This window comes from Quercus robur, chromosome 5, assembly GCF_932294415.1.
Source record: "Quercus robur chromosome 5, dhQueRobu3.1, whole genome shotgun sequence".
NCBI lineage: Eukaryota > Viridiplantae > Streptophyta > Magnoliopsida > Fagales > Fagaceae > Quercus > Quercus robur.
In genome coordinates, this window is record NC_065538.1 from 43,705,782 (window position 1) to 43,729,936 (window position 24,155).

Below are 24,155 nucleotides of genomic sequence, written 5' to 3' on the forward strand. Positions count from 1 at the left end.
AAAAAATTATTTCACTCACAAACGCATAAATCTCATTCCATAAGTATTTTTGTGATTGAAAAATGTAACGACCCGAATTTTGAAAAAAGACCAACTTTTTAGGATTTTGAGCTTATTCTAGCACCCCCACAACAAAAAAAAAAAAAAAAAAAAAAAAAAATTCCCTTTATTTTCTAAAGCACTTTTAGCAAATAAACAATTAGTAAAGCTCAAAAAAATATTTCAAGTTTCTATATATATATATATATTGAAAAAAAAAAAGCCTCATTGCATAGTTTGCAAATGCATAAACAAACAAACAAATCTCAAATTATGATAAATGAAAAATTATGACACTAAATCCAATAATAATAATAATAATAATAAAAAGCCTCATATGATGATGGCTAGTAGATTATATAAATAGATATAAATAATTAAATATAGGTTGTTATGGTCATTGAGGCAGTTAACAAGCTCAGGCCTAATACTACTATGTTTGGGCACATCATTGAGGAGATTAGGATTGTTAAGAGTTCTATAGTTATATGTAGTTTCAATCATATTAAAAGGGTGGTAGTAAGCTTGCTCACACCCCTTGTTAGAATAACAGTTTTAGTTACAGATACTAATGATGTGGATAATGCATTCTAATATGATTTTCCTTAATAAATTTATTTACTTTTTCCTCAAAAAAAATAAAATTTTGAATAGATAGATATAAATTATATATATATTATATATAAATAAATAAAATATATATAGTCTCGCACACGTGAAGGTTTGCACTACACGCAAACCGCCCAGTGTCTGTGTGACTATATATTGAGGGAGGCAGGGTAAAATTTGGGGTTTGCCTTTATGTAATGTAATTAGCTTTGTTATTGCAGTATTTTTTTTTAGACTAAAAGAATTACAGAAAAAACCCGCCTCAGATTCGGTGTTGTTGCACGAGGAGCCATGTCTTGTTCTAAAGGTCTCTAATTTTTTTTTTCTTCCTCTGTTTTCCGAAGATAATTTCACTATATGTATAATTTTTTTTTTTAGCCCTCTCACAAAAAAAAGCAATAATTTTTCGAAACCCTTTTGGTCGATTTGATAGTTTCTCCAATTTTGAATATTATCCGATTCGAATGCAAAATAAAAGACTATGTGCTGGCTGTTGCCGTTTGTGTTTGTGTTATATATATATATATATATATATATATATATATATATATATGTATGTATTTGAAAAGACAAAAATTTACTGGCACGTTTTCATTATAGTATTTGATTTAGCTGTTCCTCTCCTCTGTGCATAATGTATCACAGTAATTGATGTTTTATATGTGCTTTAGTTCTCTCTCTGTTGCAAATTTGATCTATTTTTATGCTTTAATTAGTTATTTTAGATATTGTTTGTGCTGAATTTTGTTGTTGTTTTTTTTTGGCAGGAAATAGTTCCAAACGTAAGTGTGAAAGTGTATTTTGTTGTTAATCAAACAAAGACTAGTGCTTGATCCCTCCTGGTGCCTTAGCTGCTTTTTTTTTTTTTTTTTTTTTTTTTTAATTTTATTTTATGTTTGTGATCTGTTGCTTTATATGTTGTTACCTACTTACCTTGACCCTTGTGTCTTCTCTACCTTTGTAGTTACTAGAAACGTTTTGATTATGGTTATTTTGGGTAAATTCACGACGGCCATATCGGGACGGGGACCAGGCTCAAGCACTATGTGCGCGATTATACACGAATTGTATGATGAGGTACGTTTTTTTCTTTAAAATTTGTTATGAAATGATGAATTCTTTTAGAATATGATTTGTTCTGAAAACATGCCAAATGGTAGGATCAAAGCGGTTGAAAATTTGTTAAAGTAGACTTAAAGAAAAATATGCTCTTTTTATAATTTCTCTATTCTGTTCAGTTATTGTAATTTTTTTTTCTGCTTCCTTTTTCTTTGTTCTACTCCTAATTGTGGGGCAGTTTTTTTCATAATTTTTCTTTGTTTGGTTATGCAGTGCAGAAATAGTACTTACACTGACTACTGTGATTTATACTTCAAAGGCTATGAAGAATGCCGTGATTTTAAGAGGGGTTTGTAAATCTGTTACTTTGTTTTGGTTCTTGTTGATTCTCAGAAGCTTTCTTGTTGTCTTTTAGGTGTCACTTTTGCCTCTATATATTAAAGAACAAACTGATGATTGCTTAGTGCTCTTAAGATGGGTTGGTTTTTTTAATTTTATTCAAGAAAATCTATAATCTTATTTCTTATAAACAAATTTTTTTATTTGCATGATTTACATACTAAGTCTAGAAGGAAAACAAAGAAAAGACCTTTATATTGGATTGTATTTCAAGGTGTCATAATTCAGTCTAATACAAGTTTTGATCCATCAAATAGTGAAATGCCAAGTTCAAAAACATAAATAAATAAATAATCTGTGGGGGAGGAGGATTTCCTAGGAGTTGCACGAGTTGTTTGCCTTTTTTTTTTTTGGTGGTCTATCATTCCTGATAGTTTAGATTGACCAATTTTTATGTAAACAATGGATAAAGGTTTACTTTTTATAAGGGGTTTTTTTTTTTTTGGGGGGGGGGGGGGGGGGGGGGGCGTTGGTTAAGTTGGTCTCATGCTTTGTTGTTCAACTTACGATAGCTAGGCTAAGATGTTAAGGGAGAATAATAGGGGGCCCCTGGATCACATCTTACTGGTGGCATGCATATTATAGCTAGAGAAGGAGGCTTACGTTATTCAAGAATAGTTTTGGAATGTAGGACTACCATATAAATGAGTGTGTGTTCGGCCCCTCCAAATGCTCCAATCTTCCAGGTTGCAGCATTGTACCTCTTGTTAAAATGTCCCTTCCAACATGCTAAATAATTCTAGCACTAATCTTGGAATAACCGAACTCATCCCACTCAAACAAAAAATAAGAGACCACAATTCCTTAGCACTCATAATAAAATGAAATCCTAAAGAACTTATAGATCTAGTGATTCACAAGGAGATTAGTGATGTACAGAGAGAACCGAACATCTAGAACTTTATCTGAATCTAAGAAATGGGAAGAAGGCATTTTTTTTTCCATGTTGAATCGAAATCCTTTGAAGTTATCCTCGAAGAGAGTCTGAGAGTGAGAGGATGTATGGGTCACGCATCATTGGACGGGGGACTAATAGCATGAATAATATGATTTTAGGTGGGGAAGGAGCCAGTGGTTAAGCTCATTGTTGGTGAAAGTAATTGCACTGCCTCTGGACTATAGTTTTATCATGTCATGCTGGGAAGTTAGGAAGGTGTTTTGTATTCAAAATAATAGAAATTCTCGGGGTGGTATATTGTGGTGATGGAGTATGGAGAATCAGCGATACAAGAAACAAAGGTTCAATGATAATACCGGAAGGTAGAGAGCCGTGCGAGTGGATAGGACTCAGGTGATCAAAGGATTGGTGGTGTTGGCACCAAAGAGTCATGCATTGACTTCCTTCACAGCAGATTCCACAGTCTTGGTTAGATATATCTAACCATATGATCTAAAGATCTAACTATTTCCCAAGCCCATAAAGTCTTAAAGTTTTTACGGCGCAAGACATCCATAATTTTCGAAGTCCAACTAAAAATAGTTCTGAGGCATCTTCCATAGTTACTATGTAACTATTTTCCTATTCTTCTGGAGTGTAGGTTTTGCAATGGGGTTGGAGCCTGTTAGATTTGAAAACATGTGGGTAAAAGCTGAAGGATTTATTGATAGGATGAGGGGGTTGTGGGAATCTTATCATTTTTAAGGCTCGCCTAGCTTTGTTTTGCCCTATAAGTTGAAGACTCTAAAGTTAGATTTGCAAAGGTGGAATGAAACGGAGTTTGGAAATGTAACAAGAAGGAAAAACACGTTGCTAGCTTGCATATAGTCATTGGATGTGATCAAGTAGGATAGACTGATCATGAAAAGATGCAATGGAAATTGGCCATCGCAGAACTTGAGAAAACTTGTTGTTTGAGGAAATAAGCTAGAGGCAAAAGTCTCAGATGCTTTGGCTAAAGGAAGGGGATAAATATACCAAGTTTTTCCAATCGCTTCATGAACTCGCATTGTAGAAGTAACACTATAGGGCAATTAGATTTGGATGGAGAGGCATTTATAAACGAAGTTGAGAATAGGATACTCTAATTCTAATTGAAAACCTAATTCTAAATGACCCTGAAATTCCAATTATTAAATTACCAAAATACTCCTAACTCTATGAAATGAAATAAAAATATTAATAAGCACAATTAACTACTAAATACTGAAAATAACTATACAATTGACTCTAAAAGCAAATAAATTATAAATTAAAATATTTTTTCTTTTCTTTTTTCCACATCAATACATTAATAAGATTGTAACTTCCTTTGAGTGCCTTCTTCCTTCTACAAGATGTGGGCACTCAACTTAGTTTAGGGACAGAGCTTGCTATAGGGCGGTTAGCTATGGATGGAGAGGTATTTAAAAACCAAGCTGAGAGTAGGATACTCTAATTCTAATTGAAAACCTAACTCTAAATGACACAAAAATCCCAATTATTAAATTTCCTTAATACCCCTAACTCTATGAAATTAAATAAAAATATTAATAAACATAATTGACTACTAATACTGAAAATAAGTATACAATTGGCTCTAAAAACAAATAAATTCTAAATTAAAATATTTTTTTTCTTTCTGCCTTCTTCCTACAACAATTTGTGGACACTCAACTTAGTTTAAGGATAGAGCTTGAAGTTGATAAATGAATCATTCCTGGTGAATTATCATTTTATGGATTCTAAAGACGTTCCACTAGAATTTTTGTTATTGTCTAGCACAAGCCAAATGAAAGCTTAATTCAATTCTTAATTTTTTGTTCAATCATGGTTTATTAATTTTAAGAATGAGCTGTGTAGTTTAGTTTATGTAAATTAGCCCAATATAATTCAATTCTTCATTGTCACATATTAACAGCCAACAAGCTCTAGCCATTGGAATTTCTCATGGTCTGGTTTTTCACTGATATCTACTTAGCAAAACAGTTATTCATTGATATTTATTTGATGCAGAAAACACCTAATGCGTTACCATTTGATCTTTATATAGCTGTCTTAGTTTAGTTATCTACGGTTCAACTTATCTTTTCTCATGCATCATTTCTGCAGACCCAAAACATCAACCCTTGGCTGAATTACGGAAGGGTAAGTCTGGCCTTTTTAATGCTGGTGTTTGTTTCTTTCTCCAATTGAAGCTGTCAAATCTTCTATCTTAATGTTTAATTCTCATTTATGCATTTTTATTTTCATTTTAAAATGTTTTTGTTGCATATGTGGATGGGGGCGTGCTGGGTCTTACCTTTTATTTCAGGGTGGGAGAAATCTTTCAATGATCAAGGTCTTGCCGATGTGCAGGATAATTTATAAGTCATACAAAGAGGTAAACTGTGTTTATTTAAGAAACTTCTAAATATTCTGTTTCTATGATATAACTGAGTTATAAGGAATTCATAGTTTATGGCTTGAAAGGTGTGGTTTAAATTAATTCTTAATCGTAGTCCTATTATAAAATTCCTGTCTATTGAGTTTTCTGATAATTTTTTTTTTTGTTTCCATTTTAAATCCGATGAATAAAGAATCGAGTTGACAGCAGTGTCAATGTTGGACACCAAATGAATTATTTATTTCTCTTCTTTGCTTCATTATTAATTGTAAATAATAACAATGGTATAGTTTGGGTATTTTTGGATGGCGTGGAACCTCACCAAGGCAGGGCTCTTTGGACCCATCCCTAGGGAGTAAACCAAGGATACACAACCCTGCCCTCCAAAACCGTGTATCTAGAGGAACTATTAATGGGATTGAATCTACGATGTTTGGGTTTATAGCTCATCCCAAGCCTCCAACCACTAGGCTGCAACCTGACGGGTGGTATATAGTATGGGTATTGATTTGGCTAAAATATAGGATCGGAGGACAGATTGGAGAAATTCTTTTCCTTGTGGATTTAGGTTTTAATGTTGTAGAAGAAACTGAGGAATTTTTTTATAAGGTTTTTTACTTTTAGCCCCAATGGAAGGGGGAAGGGGAGATCTAAACCAGTAATTTCCGCATGAGGCATGGTCCCCAGTCAATTTTATAAATTGAAGAAATTAGGGGTTAGGCTTTGTAGAATGAAATGGAGTTCGTAAAATTTGAATTTTGATGACTATTTGACAAGGAATATATGGGGGGGCATTTAGGTTTTGATTAGGGTTGTTTGAGTAGTAACATTAACGACAGTCTGCCAAGAGTTTGGTCTATCTCAAGTAGCATCTCCTTTGCTTGTATAAGATAAAGGTGGGATCAAGAGTTTAAGATTCATTGGATGCATGTGTAATATATCAAAAAAAAAAAAAAAAAAAAAAATAGAAATAGAGAGAGAAGTGCCAACCTTTGTAAGAGGAGTATCTGGGTGCAATGCTTGCCAATTGGGTAGGGATAAACTTTGGCCTTATATACCTATCAGGAATTTCATGCTAGCACTATTCTCAATTTCTTGCAGCATTTTATCTATCTTGCATTAACATGTTCAGTTGATAAATAATCTGATGTCTAGATTAGCTTGTTTAGTTGATAAATACTTTTTCAAATCCTTGCCATTAAATGAACATATGTAGGCAACTTTTCAAATCTGGCTACATCATCTTGTGTTAAAATCAATGCAGAATTATGAAATTTTGGGGTTACAAGGGCTAAAAGGGCTATCTTCACACACGCACGCAAAATTTTCAAACGGCTTAACATATAATAAATATCTTTGCAAATGTGTGTAAAAGTACCAAGAAGCTTTTTTTTTTTTTGGTTAAGAGATGGAGAGAGAAGAAGAAGGAGAAGAAGTTATGGGTTCGGAAGAGAACAGAAAAAAAAATTCATGTGGAGAGAGAGCGTAAGGAGAGGGAGGGGGGGAGTAGGTAATGCCAGTTACACATCATATTTTCATCTCGTGTTGAAAAGATGAAAATTTGGCATCATGGGGGCTAAAAGAATGATAGAAACTAATGTATTGAGTGGCTAACTATGCTATATATATTTTTCCAAAAAAAAACTATGCTATATATATAAATATAAGGTGTGAAAGAGAAGGGGGTAGGTGATGTCACCCTTTAACTAAGTTGCATATTTGATATGTTTTTCCTTTAAAATGTGTGTTCTTATTGCACTATAGTATTCAATAAATGTGATTTTTTTTTTGAGCAATTTTATGGTAAAAGATCTTGATGGAATACCTCTTGGACTATGCTCCTTAAGTCTATTTGGACTTAAGTTGAAATGATGTATCTCTGAATTCCATATTTATATGTCAATTGCATCCTCTTCTTCAGTTGCTAATGAGAAAGGGTAATATATGTGACGCTCATGAGCTAATGAAATGTATGTTATTATTATATATCAAATTTTAATTTAATTTGTGACTTGAAGTTCCTATCAAAAAAAAAATCACAACTTCAAGTCGGAATTGACCCTATATATTCTTTATATTTTGCTTTAAGTGAAAGGTAAATCTTTAATTTGTTTGCTAGAAAGATGAACCAAAACTCGTTTGCTTATGATTATTATACGTGGATTATTGGGACTCTCCCTTATGTCATGTGGGGATCTTTTTTTATGTGTGATTGATGAATCTTGATCAACTAATGGATGATGTTTTGTTGTTTTTGTCATCTTCAAGTTCGTTTGGTTTGTTTCCTTATAAAGAACAATATTCAATCTTGCAATTGAGAACTATAATTGTAATGAATTTGGGAAATCTGTTGTGTGCTTTTATCATTGCCTTCTTTTTATACATAATGAAAAAAAATCGACACTATGCTACAAGACTTCATAAATTACAAAAAAGAAAACCTAGAATTAGAGACATATAAGGTGTGGTACTTACATTTTTAGGGTTAAAAACATTATTTTTAATATGACTAAATAAAACTAAGAAACTAGAAGCAATGTGAGTTGCAAATTAGAATTTGCGTTTTCTTTTTTCCTTGAAGTGAGATTTGGAATGGTATATAGTCTAGAGTAATTATATGCTATCCCCTAAGATTGCATATTGGGATGGTTGCTACTGAGACATCTATCAAAAAGTTATTAGTTTCTTCTCAAAAAAAAAAAAAAGAAAAAAAAAAAGAAAAGAAAAGAAAAAAGAAACAGTTACCATTGCTTTTGTACCAAACAAGTTAGTGTTACATATTCATGAGATTGTTCAAGTTTATAACAATTGTTTTTCTCTTTTCAATCATGCAGTGCATTAGCAAAGGTTATGATGATTGTGAGAGATACCGCGAGTACAATTGTCCCCAATTCAAATAGCCTTTTAACTGTGGTACTGTTGTTCACTACATGAATTTTAGCAGAAGATTGAAATCTATAAATTATGCCATTGCTTAGAGATTTTGTAAGCAATTATCTAGTTAGAACAATGCTTCATCTTCAGTTACTTTTTTGGTAAAAAATTTGCTTGAACGTATTTATAAATGTTTAGTCTTGCACTTCGCTGTTTAACTTACAAAATTACAATAGTTAGAATTAGGGCGTTTACATTGATGATGGTATTTGAGCAAACAGGTTATTTTACCACTCAAAAAGCCGAAAAGCATGCTTTATTAAGCATGCTTCTTTTATATATATATATATATATATATATATATATATATATATGTTACAAAGAGTATGGTGCCAGTGATTTTTTGGGGCTTTAAATGGTTTTGCAAGTCCTAACTTTGTTTGGACTATCGCGCCATTTATTTGTTAACGTGCTTGATGTATCAATTAATTTGATTTGGGATATCTTTGTGGGTTGGTATGAGTTTTTCTAGGGTCACAGCAACAAATTCACAACACTCTAATTTGCTTATCACATCAGACAGTCATTAAAAAAATAATAATAAAATAAAATTGCATATTGTAGTTGGTTTCCATTCTCAATGCGACCATTCTCATTAAAAATGCTAAATGTTATAAATGCTAAATTTTAACATAAAATTTGTAAAAAGCACCAAAAAGCAAGTTACAACAAACATGCTAAACTTTAAAAAAATAGCAACTGAGCTACAGTGAGCTTTTATCTTCAAAAGTGCACTATAGCTTCAATATTAAGAAAAATATTATTATTTTAATGCTTGTGGTGAAAAATGTGGTTTGTGTAGTTGTTTTTTTATTATTTTAATGAGTAGTTTATATTATCTTAAATGAAATGGTAAAAAAATAGAACTTTTGATGTTATGTGTATTGTAAAATAAATTGTTAAAATTGATAAAGTAATTTTTGAGACGCTAAATGTTAAAATTTTTAAAGGTTATGATGGAAATGCTACAAGTGTTATTAATTAGTTAAATTATATAAGGCAAATTTCTTTTGTGATCCTAATATATCTTTATTGATTCGGATATTGGGCGCTAAAAAAAACAATTTCTATCGTTTTGTCTGAACCGCATTGAATATCCTATCCTAATTCCTACATATTATTTCATGACCGTCAACTACAATAGTCATTTTCTTTAGTAAACGATAAAATAAAATAAAAACGCAGGTGTTTAGTGCGGAAAAAAATTTGCATTGCATATTTTTAATTTTTATTGAGAAGAGAACCACTCACAATCGCAGAAGTCTGTAGTCTGTTGATGCGGCTCTACTGGACTGAACTTGTACTAAAATAGCCCAACCCTCGGCTTCCGTACACCCTATATGGCAAAACGCCCATTTTATTTTTTTCTTTGGTTGTCTTTTCTGTTGCTTCCCTTTTAACGTCAACGAATGCACGAAATCCAAACTAGTTCAAAATGATTACTTTTACTTGTAGCTTGTAATATGATCAGATACGCTCTTCTTTTAATATGATATATGATTAAGGTTAATTTTTATTTTATTTTTTATGATTCAAAAGTTGAGATTATTTATAATTTTAAAAATTTTTAATCTTCAACTCTTGATCGATAATTGCACGGCTCTCCATTCATTAAACTAGAGGCCTGTTTGGATAGAACTTATTTTGTTGAAATTGAAAATTGAAAACTGAAAACATTGTAGCAAAATAATTTTTAAATATGTAAATAGTACCGTGGAACTTATTTTTAATGAAAAAGTTGATAAAAAGTAGAGTTTGTGGGACCTGTAAACTGTGTATTTATACACTGTTCACAAAAACCGGTCAACAGTTGCGGCTGAAAAAAGAAAGAAAGAGAAAATGCAGACGCAGCACTTAAACGTGCTATCCAAACATACACTAGATGTGAAATATTGTGAAGAGGAAGAAGAAGAAGAAGATGTGAAACATTGTATATGTGGCATATTTTTCACATGTTTAAGTTTTTTTATTAATTAGCTAAATGCTCTAAGAATCAAGATTGGTTTGGTTCTTTTGGACTGGGTTGTCGCCCTCGTAGTGTATATACTGTATGGTTACGTAGAAAGTGAAACTGTCTATTTTGTTTCCTTATAATTTTCTTTTTGTTAAATACAAATTTCAATTCATCAAAAAAAAAAAAAAAAAAAAAAAACACTGTTGAAAATAAACAAAAATAACTCATCAAATCAACCTAAGAAAAATGATTGTATTTTTATTTCATTCTAAATATGAGGAGTCTATTTTACTACTAATAAATTATTAATTGATTTGAAAGAGTACAAAGTATCACCCCATTTGAAATTTTAAGTGATGTGATACTTGATACACTTTTGCATTTGTAATGTTTAATTAGAACAATCAAAATAAATTTATTTCAAATGAAGAAAATTCTTTTACATTGAGATCAAATAATGTTATATCAACCGTGTAGTGATTGTTAAGACTGGCATTTGGCTCTTTTCAACTGCCTCTTAATGAAACCATTTTCCCATCAAATATGGAAGAAACCAAATTTCAAAGTTCAAAGGTGTCTTTAGAGGTGACAATATTTTTGACATGATTCATGAATACGATACAAGTTTTTGAGAGTTAAAGTTTAGCCTTAAGGGGTTGTGTCCGACATGATAAAAAACATGTCAATTGCAAGTTAATTTGCTTAACATGCATTTGATACAATAAGATATGATTATTCATTTGTGTCGACACAAAATAACCTATTTTAACATGACTCATTTAACCTATAGAATAATCATATATTTATTTTATTTTAGATTAATCTATTACCTTTTAGATTGTATGTTTTAAGTATTTGATGTTATTATGAACTTCTAGATTGCATGCTTTATAAGTACTTTGATGTTATATTTTGACCTTTTAAATTTTTTTTTTCTTTATAGGTATTTTGATGTTATTATTTTGTATGTAATTAGTTGTTTATTTAAATTTTAAAAAAATATTAATAAGGTCATATAGGTTGAAATGTGTCATGTTTGAAGTGGGTAAAATGAGTTGTAATTGGGTTACATAGCTTGTTTAATATTAAAAATGAATCCTTTTATAAAAGGATCAGAGAAAAATGGATTTGAACCGCTTGCAAGAATGATTTTTAAAATAAGTAATGTTGTATTTGTGTCAACTCAACACGAGATGTTTATTAACCATGTCAATTGATTTTAATAAACATGTCATGTTTGTGCCAATTTATTTAACTAGATGCCCTTATCTCAACATAACACAATGCAAATAAGACAAGCCAACATGAATCGCAACCCCTAGGTGCTTTGTGATGGATTTTTTGTTAGGCAAGCCCTTTTGCACTTGTTATTGTGTTCATATAAATAAAGACAAACTTAAAAACCGAAGGTGATAAAAAGTTGAGTTCTGAAAAAAGTTTTTTTTTTTAATAAAATAAAATAAAAGTTGCGAGTTCTTAAAAAAGGATTAAACATATATTTTTAGATGTATTTAGTTGAATAAATATACAAGTCATTAAAAAGTAGCTCATAAAGGACCATGAAATGAATGTCTCGGTAACAAAGTTGGGTTTGAAACAAAACACACACACATACAATGGGATTAACATATATTTTTGGATGTATTCAGTTGAATAAAATATACAAGTCATTAAGTAGCTTATAATGAGCCGTGAAATGAATGTTTTCGGTAACAAAGTTGGGTTTGAAACAAAAAAGATTGAAACCTAGGTATCAAAATCAATTAATGATTGATATACATACCTTTTATTTATGATTATTTTCCTAAATAAGTGAATAGTAAGCCATACACTTCTAGGCATAGGAGGAACAAAATTAGGTTAAAGCTAATTTGAGGCAAACACACAAATGAAGAAGCAGAATTAAGGATTAGTTAAACGATTTTGAGTAATAGGGCCGACCATTGGATATTAATCTTACCACTTAAAAAAAAAAATAATAATAATAATTACAAAAGAAAGTTATCATATTTCAGCAAACAAGTTTTGCTCCAAAAACATTAAACTAAAAAACCTTTAAATTACTCCTATACCTTATAAAAAAAACAAACCTAATCCAAACCCTAATCCCAACCATTACCATCACCGCCATCTTCATCATCACCGTCACTGCCACTGCCACTGCCACCGCCACTGCCACTGCCACCGTCACCGCCACCGCCACCGCCGGAGCTTGGTGGTTTGGGAGGACCAACAAGAGCTTTCACTTCCTTCACATCATTTTTCACCCCCATCAACTCGTTTCTCGCTTCCCTCAGGTCGTTTTTAACCTCCATCAATTCCTTCCTCAGATCGTTTTTTACCTCTATCAATTCGTCTAATGCTTCCTTCACTCCCTTCACCTCCGCACATGTCACTTCGGTTACTTTAGCAGTTGTATTTGCCATTGATATTAATTTAGCCGCATCCAATCCTGTCACGGAATCCCATACGGTCTTGGCAGCCTCCTCCAAAGACTTATCATGAATGCTTATAGCTTGGCCAACTCCTTTCAGTCCCATGTCCAGCACAGTTTGACCCACGGTAATGGCTGTTAGGTTGTTTAGTAGTGCCCCTCCTTGAGCACCTACAAAAAGCAAGTTAATGGCATACAAAATCAGCTAAACACAAGCATATTTTACAGAAGAAAAAAATAAAAATAAAAATACCTTGCCGCTTCTTCGAACCATTTTCTTCTTGTGGTGAGCATTGTGGGGGAGCTCCCTCAACACCTAGCAAATTTAACACACAAAAAGCAAGTTAATGACATAAAATCAGCTAAACACAAACATATTTTACAGAAAAAAAAAAAAAAATACCTTCCCGATTTTCTCTGGCAACATTTCCCTTGTGTGGTGTGCTCTGAGGCTGAGTTTCTAGCTTTTTCGAACCATTTTCTTCTTGTGGTGAGCTTTGTGGGGGAGCTCCCTCCACACCTAGCAAATTTAACACACAAAAACCAAGTTAATGACATATAAATCAGCTAAACACAAACATGCTTAACAAACAAACAAAAAAAATACCTTCCCGACTTTCTTTGGCACCATTTCCTGTGCTCTGAGTCTGAGTTTCTTGCTTCTTCGAACAATTTTCTTCTTGCGGTGAGCATTGTGTGGGAGCTCCCTCAACGTTAAGCTTTTCCCCGAACAACTTAGCTTTTCTTCCGATTCTTTCAACTAAGCATTCTTAAACCCAAAAACAAAAACAAAAACACGAAAAGAGATATTTCAGCAAACATTCTTAACAAAATATAACAAAAGAAGAAGAAGAAGAAGAAGAAGAAGAAGAACAACAACAACTTAAAGTTTAATATACCATGTGTTTTGTCACTATAGAGAACCTTCTTCAGGTTCGATCGGCATCCATCTAAAATAGAAAATAAAAAGAGTAGAGTAAGGACGTAGACAGAATACTATTGAAATGAGAGTGAAAGAGAGAAAGAAAGACAAAAGACAGATTTATAAAGAAGAAAATATGATTAGGTTAGAAATCACCTTTCCTCAATATATATAGAGCAGCTGCTAGTTTTGGTCCCCAGTGAGTCATCTTCTGAAATGACTGAGAGAGAGGAGAGAGTTCGATTGATTGACGGGACTGTGAGAGAGAAGGAGAAGAAAGAGCTTGAGAAAGAGAGAGGAATGAGCTTTCTGTTTAGGCAAAAAAGAAAGAAGAGAAGGGTATTTGTAAGAGGGAGAATGGTACATGCGTGTACAACAACAACCAAATGCACGCCAAGTCCTCTCTCACTAAACTTTTGCTCAAAAAGAAAAAACGAAGCAAAAAAAATTCTATAAGTCCTTCCTATAAAGCTAAAAGAAAATGGTACATTTAGTAAAAATGGACATATCTTACAATATATTTTCCAGTATTCTGTCTTGTTTTTATTATTGATTTGTATTAATCATGTTATTGGCCTATAGGGTTTTGTATTGGTCTGCTCAACGTTGAAATGATCTGTACGTGCCCTAAAAAAACCAAGAAAATTAGGAATTAATTTTTTTCCACAACTCTAAGAAATTTTTTTAATCTTAAAAAGCAGGTTATGGAATTCGTATAGAGAACTGTTGGTACATACAAACCTCTTTTTAAAGAAACTTACATCTGTGGCAATTTTCTATTTGTAAAGGTAAATTGAACGTACATATATAACATTGTCTTATATAATTTCCTCACCATTCACTTAACTATTTTTGCCATTTAGAAAGTGTACAGTCTAAAAGCATAGCTCTTTTTCCTTGGAATCATGAATGCTAAATACAAACTGTGAGGGATGTCGAAAATTGTTAATGCTGAAAGAAGTTTCGGCAAATGCCAAAATTTAAGATTTTATAAGTAGAGAAAATTGCATGATACGAATAACTTGAAGTGAAAAATCCCTATAAAGTCAAATGTGATACGAAATGGCTATTTGTGTCTTATTAAACACTTAAAGTAAAGTTCAATCTGTCATTACTAAATGTTAAAAAAAATTATAATATTATTTGTGATGCCTTTGATCACTACAATCCCATAGTTTAATTTGATCGAAGAACTCAAAATAGTGCACATAAGTATTTCCCTTTAATCTGTAGTCCCAATTCGGGATTATAAATTTATTGACATATTTAAAATTAAAAAAAAAAAAAAAAGTATGATACAAATAAGTTGTAAAGAGCTTTAAAATTGTCCCTATTATTAAGCTGGAAAATAAAAAAGAAACTCCAATTAAATATAAGTATTTCATAATTATGTGAGATTTTATACTTATTAGAGAAATATATTATTCAGTCAGTATTGATATAATTTGGCTGCAAAAATTACATACTTTAGTAATACCGAGACAGATTAGGCAAAGAGAGAGTGTGTGTGTGTGTGTTTGGAATGGACTGAGACATGGTGATTAAGATGTATAGAAATACAAAGCAAGGAAGGAGAGCTAAGACTCTACTGTGCTTTTAGTCTTTTCAAAAAACGTTTCTTTGATTTCTGGCAACGGCCTGTAAGATCCCTTTTGCCACTCCGAGAGAGACTATGTGTGTGATCAAAAATGGCAAATCAAGTAGATAATGATGTCCATATTCGTGGGTCAGTATATTATAAAAAACGGCCGAATATTGTGCCAGAGCCTAGAGGGCCTTTATTAGGTGCAGAGAAAATAAAAAGAGTGGACTTCAAATTCAAACGCACCATCGTTTGTAGCGTCCACAACCACAACATACACGTACGGAAATTGTGAGAAGAGATGGCATGGGAGAAGGGGAAAAGTTAGGCAATAAAGTGATTTTTTTATTTTCTTTGAAAATGCTCCTAAAAGATAAAAACATTTTATTACTTAACTTTTCCCTTCAGTCATGCCATGCCATACCATAGTACCATACTATATAGCCTCCCCCTTCCAAACAAAACAATGTTGTTTTTTTTTTTTTTTTGGTAAACAAAACAATGTTGTTGATACTGTATAGAGACTTTTGTTTCTGCTGAACAATTAAACTTTATTGACGAAATTAAAAACATTAGAGACTTAATTATTTAGTTTTTGAATTATGAATTTCTTAATTTGACATTATATTGTGATTTAATTATTAACAACTTTAGTTAAAATCTTCATTAACTAATATAAAATTTATGTTAGATTGTTAATTAATTTAATAGAAATATGAGATGATATTGTTGGAACTTGAAAGAGTTGAATGGATATCTTTCAAGGGAAAACCAATATAAGAGCAAACACCATTTGTTCAAGAAATTCTTAATCATGGAATTGAACAACACTGTTCAAACTTGAAAGCAAAAAGGTGTTGAAGTTGACTTGGAAAAAATTTACCCCACTTCTTCAGCTATAAATCAAAATTTTAGATTTCCCACAAAGTGATCAAATGACGCATAAATTACAAAAAAAGGGTTGTTGTTAATATCGTATCAACAGCATTCTACAAAGAAAAGTTTGATACTTTTCACAAAAATGAATGGTGCTTGGTTTAATGGTATGAATATTGGTTTTAGTATTATAGCATTCTCATTAGCTTCTTCCAAAAAAATAGTTATTTTACATTATCAAAATCCAATTTACTTATTTTGTATAATCACTTTAAAAATACACCTTATATTCTATACTTTATTTTACACTCCATCATAATAAAGTAATCTATGTTTTTACACCAACAACTATAGCAACAACAAAAAAAATCCACAACCACAACACCAACCACTCAATCCCACCATAACCCTAGCGACCCAACACCACAAATTTGCATTGGATCGCCGAGTTCAACCCACCCACACTAGACTACCACCAACATCAATAACATCGCTAAAATCCACACACAAAAAAAAAAAAAAAATTAAAAAAACTAAAATCCATCCATGTCGTCAACTCGATCCATCGAATCTGTATCGGATCACCACCCTAAAAACCAACTTTTTATCACCTTTGGTTTTTAAGTTTGTCTCTATTTATGTGAACACAATTACAAGCGCAAAAGCGCTGGTTACTGCCTAACAAAAAATCCATCACAAAGCACTTAGGGGTAGCAATTCATGTTGGCTTGTCTTATTTGCGTTGTGCCATGTCGAGTTAAGGGCATCTGGTTAAATAAATTGGCCCAAACATGACATGTTTTTTTTTATGCGTGTTGACACAACACAATTCACTTGACATGGTTAATAAACATGTCATATTGAGTTGACATAAATACAACATTACTCATTTCAAAAATCATTTGTGCAGGCAGTTCAAATCCATTTTTCTCTAATCCTTTTATAAAAGGATTCCTTCTTAATATTAAACAAGTTATGTAGCGCAAATACAACTCATTTTACCCACTTCAAACATGACACATTTCAACCTATATGACCTTATTAATATATTTTTAAATTTAAATAAACAACCAATTACATACAAAATCATAACATCAAAATACCTATAAGGAAAAAAAATTTAAAAGGTAAAAATATATCTTCAAAGTACTTATAAAGCATGCAATCTAGAAATTCATAATAACATCAAATACTTAAAACATAAAATCTAAAAGGTAATAGATTAATCTAAAATAAATAAATATATGATTATTTTACAAGTTAAATGAGTCATGTTAAAATGGATTATTTTGTGTCGACACGAATAAATAATCATATCTTATCGAATCAAATGAAGGTTAAGCAAATTAACTTGCAATTGACATGTTTCTTATCATGTCAATTACAAGTTGACTCAATTCCGACACAAACACTAAACTTTAAGTCTCAAAAACTTGTATCGTATTCACAAATCGTGTCAAATATCGTCACCTCTAAAGGCACCTTTGAATTTTAAAATTTGGTTTCTTCTAGCAAAGGGAGAATAATCAATAATGGGAAAATTATCAAATTTAAGCACCAAATTTTTTATGGTGGGTATGATGGGGATTTCGGCTGAAAGGAATTTCATTTGACTTTTGGATCCTTGGTTTTGTGAAAGGTGCCGAAGGGTTATAGGATTTTGTCCGGTTAGGGATTTTGTTTGGGCTTGGCAAACCTCCTCAACGATCCAATTTTGTGCCTTTTATTTTTTGAGATAAAATTTGATTACAAACGTAGTTAATAGTTAATGATTTTAGTTAATGGTTACAAGTTTATTTAATATATTTTGAATGTATGTAACAGGAGTTACAAATACATCAATAAATAATAATCTCTCAAAGTTTCACCACTAACTTGACAATTTCCGTAAGTGTTGTACGGACGCTACCAACAATGGTGGGTTTGAATTTGAAGTCCACTCTTTTTATTTTCTCACCTAATTACTAAAGTATAATTTGGCTGCATACTTTAGTGATACCGAGACAGATTAGATTAGGCAAAAAGAGAGAGAGAGTGAGAAAGAGTGTGTGTGTTTGGAATGAACTGAGAGATATAGAAATACAAAGCAAGGAAGGAGATCGAGCTAAGACTAGCTTTCTGTGTGCAAGTCTACTGTGATTTTAGTCTTTTCATAAAACGTTTCTCTGATTTCTGCCTGTATGATTTCATTTCGCCACTGGAGAGAGAGAGAGAGAGAGAGAGAGAGAGTGTGTGTGTGATCAAATATGGCAAATCAAGTAGAAATGATATACATATTCATGTGTCAGTCTTATAAAACAATGGCCGAATATTGTGCCAGAGCCTATAGCCTATTGGGTCTTTATTAGGTGCAGAGAAAACAAAATGGGTGGATTTCAAATTCTAACCCACCACTGTTGGTAAGCTTCCACAACATACACACGCGTACGGAAATTGTGATGTCAGCAGTGAAACTTTGAGAGATTATTATTTATTGGTTTATCTATAATTTTCAAAGTACTAATTTGCTTTTTGCTTCATTTAACAATTTCATTTTTTTAAATCCTTTTAATAATAATTAATGTTTGTTTTCCGATCATAATCATGCTATCTTGGGATTTTGTCATTTACGTTTATGACATTTTTTTTCTTATCTCATTAGTGTTTTCTTGTTCTATGGTTCGTAAAATTTTAAACATGATAGAGATATATAAGTACTGTGTATTTGTTAAATCTTATAAAAAAGATTCTTTTTGATTATTTTTTAAAAATAGGTATATCTTTTTTTTCGTATTATAAATATTAATTTTCATCTATTTTTACTAGCATTGGACATAGCAAAGGCATTTAGCAATTGTTAATTATTTGATGTATCGCATGTGTTATCAACTAGTTATATAATAAAAATTGAGTTTAAAAATAGTAATTTTGCTAAGTAGTTGCATTAAATTGCAACAATTTGAAAAATAAAAACAACAACATAATTATTCTTATCGACTTTTTCTCTATTGCTTTATCAATTGTATAGACGATAACACAAAAACTTAATTATTGATATCAACAACTCTCTCTTTTCTTTTTCTCTCTATTTTTTGATTTCCAAGCTTGTTAAATCATTTTTTTTAAATAGTTTTAAATTTCTATCATATTTCCTTACAAGAATAATTTTGGTTCTATTTCTCTCTTTTTAAAAACTATAACAAAATTCTATGTTTTGTTTTGTTAATATTAACTTCTTCTTCTTTTTTCATTCCATCATATTTGGTTCTCTCAAGCTCATAAAGATAACTTGCTCCTTATTCCCTCTCCATCCAAACTAGCCATAAATCAATTACGTTTATGACTTTCTTTTATTAATTTTCCCCCTTCACTGCTTCTTTAATTTTATTCTATCCTGAAAAATATAACTACATTGAAGAAATTTAAAATTTTACCACCAAAAAATTCTATTTGTCATCGAAATCATATCTCTAAGCAAAATCAAGATAAGATGTCCTCCTAATCCATATACATATAGTTATTTACTATAAATTCACTTCTCTCATCTTAAAAAGTTAAAAAATAAAAACTTCATTTCTCTCCCTGCGGAATCTATTGCTTCAAAAAATGATTACAGAATCAATTTGTGATACAGATTAGTTTAGAGGAATTAAGTTATTTGGCATCTTTCACATGATGGCGGTGCTACAATAAAAAATTCAATGACCAATTTTTTTTGGGGTAAATATGATCAATTTTCATACTACAGTACTACTAGACTAACTACAATTATTCAGCAAAAATCCGTCTAATATGGCCTCTCCTATTTGGAAGGCAATTGAAAACGCCAAGAAAGTTGTCATTAAGGGTGCTTGCTATCTCATAGGCGATGGAGCCTCTATTAACATATGGATGGACCTGTGGGTCCCTTGGATTCAAAACTTCAAGCCCAGGCCGAGAGTACAATCCTTCACCCAACTCCCCATTATGGCTTATCAGCTTATCAACCATGAGAGACATGCTTGGAAGGAATCCATGATTAGAGAGCTCTTTGACCCTGCTGATGTTCCAGCCATTCTTTCCATTCCCCTCCCTATGAGGCACAGAGAAGATAAATTCATTTGGGTCCCAAATTCCAAGGGAGTGTTCACTGTGAAATCTGCCTATCATTCTATCACCAACCAATACCTCCCCAACCCCTCATCTGCCCCATGGAAAAAGATTTGGAATCTTAATGCTCCTGAACGTTTGAAAATGTTCCTTTGGAGAATTGGGGTAAATGTCCTCCCTACTAGAGAAAATCTGCTGAAGAGATTTGATGTAGCAGATTCCTCATGTGTTCATTGCGGTGCAGATCCTAAATCAGCCATTCATGTTTTCTTCACTTGTACTGTAGCAAGAGCTTTATGGCATTCGGCTTGCTGGGGCTTTAGAGCAGACGAAGCCCATATCCAATCTTCTGAAGACATCATCAAGCTAGTTCTTGAACCTCCAGCATCCATTTGCCCAAACAGTGAATCATGGAGAGTCTCCCTCAACATAGCTTTCACGCTAGATGGAATATGGAATCTGCGTAACCAGGTTCTTTTTCATGGAGATGAATCTGATTTACAAGCGGCTACACAACAAATTCAGTTTAGACTTGTGGAGTTTTCAAGGATAGCAGCCCCCAATACTACACCACACCTCCGCCCTCCCTATTGAGTTGGACCCCCCCACCATTCAACTACATTAAGATCAATGTTGACGCTGCACATTCTGATCTCAAAGCTTCTATAGCTGTCATGGCTCGCAACCATGATGGAGTAGTCATCAAAGTTTGGGCAAAATCTATCCCCTTGTGCTCGCCTATTCAAGCTGAAGCCACAGCTATCCTTTGGGCTGCTCAATTAGCCATTTCTGAGACCTGGACTCACATCCTTATTGAAGGAGATGCGAAGCTTTGTTTTGATGCGCTCTTGTCTACACCCTCTTCTGCAAATTGGTCCATCATGAATATCATTGATAACATCAAGAGTATGACCCCTTCCTTTGTTAGCTGCACTTTCTTGTGGGTGAGAAGACTTTGTAACATCCCAGCACATACTGCTGTTAAGTTAGCTCTAGCTACTGATTTTTTCTTTTGTTTTAGTTCAAACAATCTGCCTCCGCCCTTAAGGCTTGCTTGTATGGCAGATTGTCCTCTTGCTTCCTAATTCTTTCTTTTTGAATAAAATTGCAGATTATCAAAAAAAAAAAAAAAAAAAAAAAACTACAATTATTCAGCAAAAAAATAAATTATTTGTTTATGTGTGTACGTGGAAGTTTGGCTCCTGGGACAATTTGGAGAAATAGTATTTTCGTACTCTATGTCTGATTTCGTGTCGCTGAGAGAGAGACCAAAAGTGGCAGATCAAGGAGAAAATGCAAGATACGAAAAATACATAACTTTTGCCAAATTTGACACGTGTCAAATTTTGAATGGGAAGATGTGATACCCTTCCCAATATGCCACGTGTCGAATTGTAACATTTGTATAAAAAAAAAAAATTGTAGCAAAAATTGTAAACTTTTTTTGTATTTTAGCATTGCTCTGCCTCTAAAGAAGTGGCAGACTCCAAAGTTCCTCACCCACCATTGCTGGTGGGTCCACAACATTCAGGGACATATGATTCCAATTATCACCCCTTGGAAGCTCGGAGTTTTTAATATATATATATATATATATATATGATTTATCATTTATCTATCCATTATATTTTGCTAATTTGCTTTTGATATTTTTTTTTTTTTACTTTTTAATATAAAAAAATGAAAAATGAAAAATGAAAAATCGGTTTTTGTCAAGAACATTCTCATTTGGTAATGCAGTTTAGATGTTATTGTAGCTAAAAAAAAACACCTTCATTAGGTTATGTATTACTGTAGCAAACTTTACATGCTACTGCAGTAACATTTAAAAATAAATGCTATTTTAGATGAACATGCATTATTTTATCTTATTTATTTATTTATTCTCAATTCTTTCTTAATCTTCATCCTCTGTGCTCTTTGTTCTCTCTCCCCATCACTGCAATCTCGCCGTTAAACTGCTATTGTTGCCTTTGTAGACTAGTTGCCGTTGGATCACTAGTGTTACTATTTTCGCATTGCTTCAATTTGGTTTTTAGAGCAACAATCCAATATAGATTCGGTGGATCAAGTTGACGACGTGGGTGGATTTTGGTTTTTATTATTTTTATTTTGGATTTTTGCGATGCTACTGTTGTTCGCGACGGTCTGGTGCAAATCTAGTTTCGGGTGGGCTTGGACTTGGCGATCCAATGCAAATCTGTGGTGTTGGCAGGCTAGGGTTATGGTGGAGTTGTGGTAGTTGTGGCGTTGTGGCCCTTTTTTTTTTTTTTTTGGTGCTATTGTTGGTAGTGTAAAAACATAGATTATTTTATTATGATGGAGTGTAAAATAAAGAATAGAATATAGGGGAGTATTGTTAAAGTGATAATATAAAACAAATAAATTAGATTTTGGTATAGAGACAGAATTTTTTGCACAAACTGATATGAATATTTATACTATAAACCAAGCACCATTCATTTATGTGAAAACTTACAAAATTTTCTTTTGTAGATTGTTGTGGATACAATATTGACAAGAACCTTTTTGTAATTTATGCCACTTTTGATCACTTGGTTGGAAATCTAAAATTTTGATTTATAGCTTATGAAGTGGGGGGAATTTTTCCAAGTCAACTTCAACACCATTTTGCTTTGAAGTTTGAAAAGTATTGCTCAATACCATGATTAAGAAGTTCTTGGGCAAATAGTGTTTGCTTTTTTATATTGGTTTTCCCTTGAAAGATATCCATTCAAGTCTTTCAAGTTCCAACAATATCATCTCATATTTCTATTAAATTAACACCCTAACATAAATTTTATACGAATTAATGAAGAACTTAACTATACTTGTGAATAATTAAATCAATATGATGTAAATTAAGAAATTCATAATTCAAAAAACTAAATAATTAAGTCTCTCTAATGTTCCGTTTCGTCAATAAAGTTTATTCTTTCAAAAAGGTCCTCATGATTGACCCCCATAAATATTATTTATTTATTTTATTGGATGCAATTTTTCAAAATCATTTTAATATATTTTAGCGTTTTATATATACTTAAAAAAAAAAAAAAAAAATTCGTGGGATGCAACTGTGAAATAACACCCACTCAAGTTTATGCGGCTTTGTTTTGCTGCATGTAAGTTATTAGGGGATGCAAATTTATATATATATATATATATATATATATATATATATATATATATATATATATATATATATTTATATATATAATAACTATTGTAACTTTTTACTTGTGCAATATTTTTTATATAATATTTCATGAAGTATAAGTATAATATAAAGTTTGTAGATTAAACTTCCATGTGTATTATTTGAAGTTGCTTTTTTAATTTATGCAAGTTTTCTTCAGTTGAAGACATTTTTTATTGTATAAATATGACATCTTTCTACAAATAATCTTTGTAATCTAACTGATTGACATTGTTTTATGCTTTTAGTAAAGACATCTACAGTTTAAATTCCCCACCCCAATTATTTATGTTAAAAAAAAAAAATTGTCTTTCTTCTTTCCCATTACAATCATTCAACTTTAATTGGAATACATTAAAGTCTCCTGTCTCAATGGGCGACTAAAAAAAATTTCCATTAATTCAATTGATTTTATGGTGAATATGATTTAGTATAACTAGTCGCTAACCCGTGCGATGCACGGGATTGTTTTAAATCAAACGTTAACATATTAAGGTTTAAACATTTCTCAAATTTCAATTATTGAAAGCTAAATTGGCTCTAATATAAGATGAAACATGTAATATTATAAAGTAATATTAAAAATGAGATAAATACAAATATTATGAAGTAATATATTACAATAATCATAATGTACTCTTATATTTGGTTTAATAAGTATTACAAACCCACAGGATTTTCTTGTATTCAGCTTTGGATATGTAAATATGTAACGAACAATACTATGAAACCAATTAATGTTGTACCTGGAAGGAGTAAATATCTAGGAAAGCAAGCGTAC

At 31.8% G+C, this 24,155-nt stretch overlaps 1 protein-coding gene across 7 annotated transcripts in view; it reads left to right on the forward strand.

The window, feature by feature from the left end:
- The window catches only part of LOC126726035 (uncharacterized), a 282,058-nt gene that overhangs the window by 98,162 nt on the left and 159,741 nt on the right, over positions 1–24,155 (forward strand). For all 7 annotated transcript variants that reach the window (XM_050431138.1, XM_050431136.1, XM_050431133.1 and 4 more), the window contains 3 exons: positions 1,416–1,430; positions 1,613–1,725; positions 1,981–2,056. In XM_050431138.1, the coding sequence (XP_050287095.1) occupies positions 1,416–1,430; positions 1,613–1,725; positions 1,981–2,056 (204 nt within the window). The remainder of the gene's footprint in view (positions 1–1,415; positions 1,431–1,612; positions 1,726–1,980; positions 2,057–24,155) is intronic.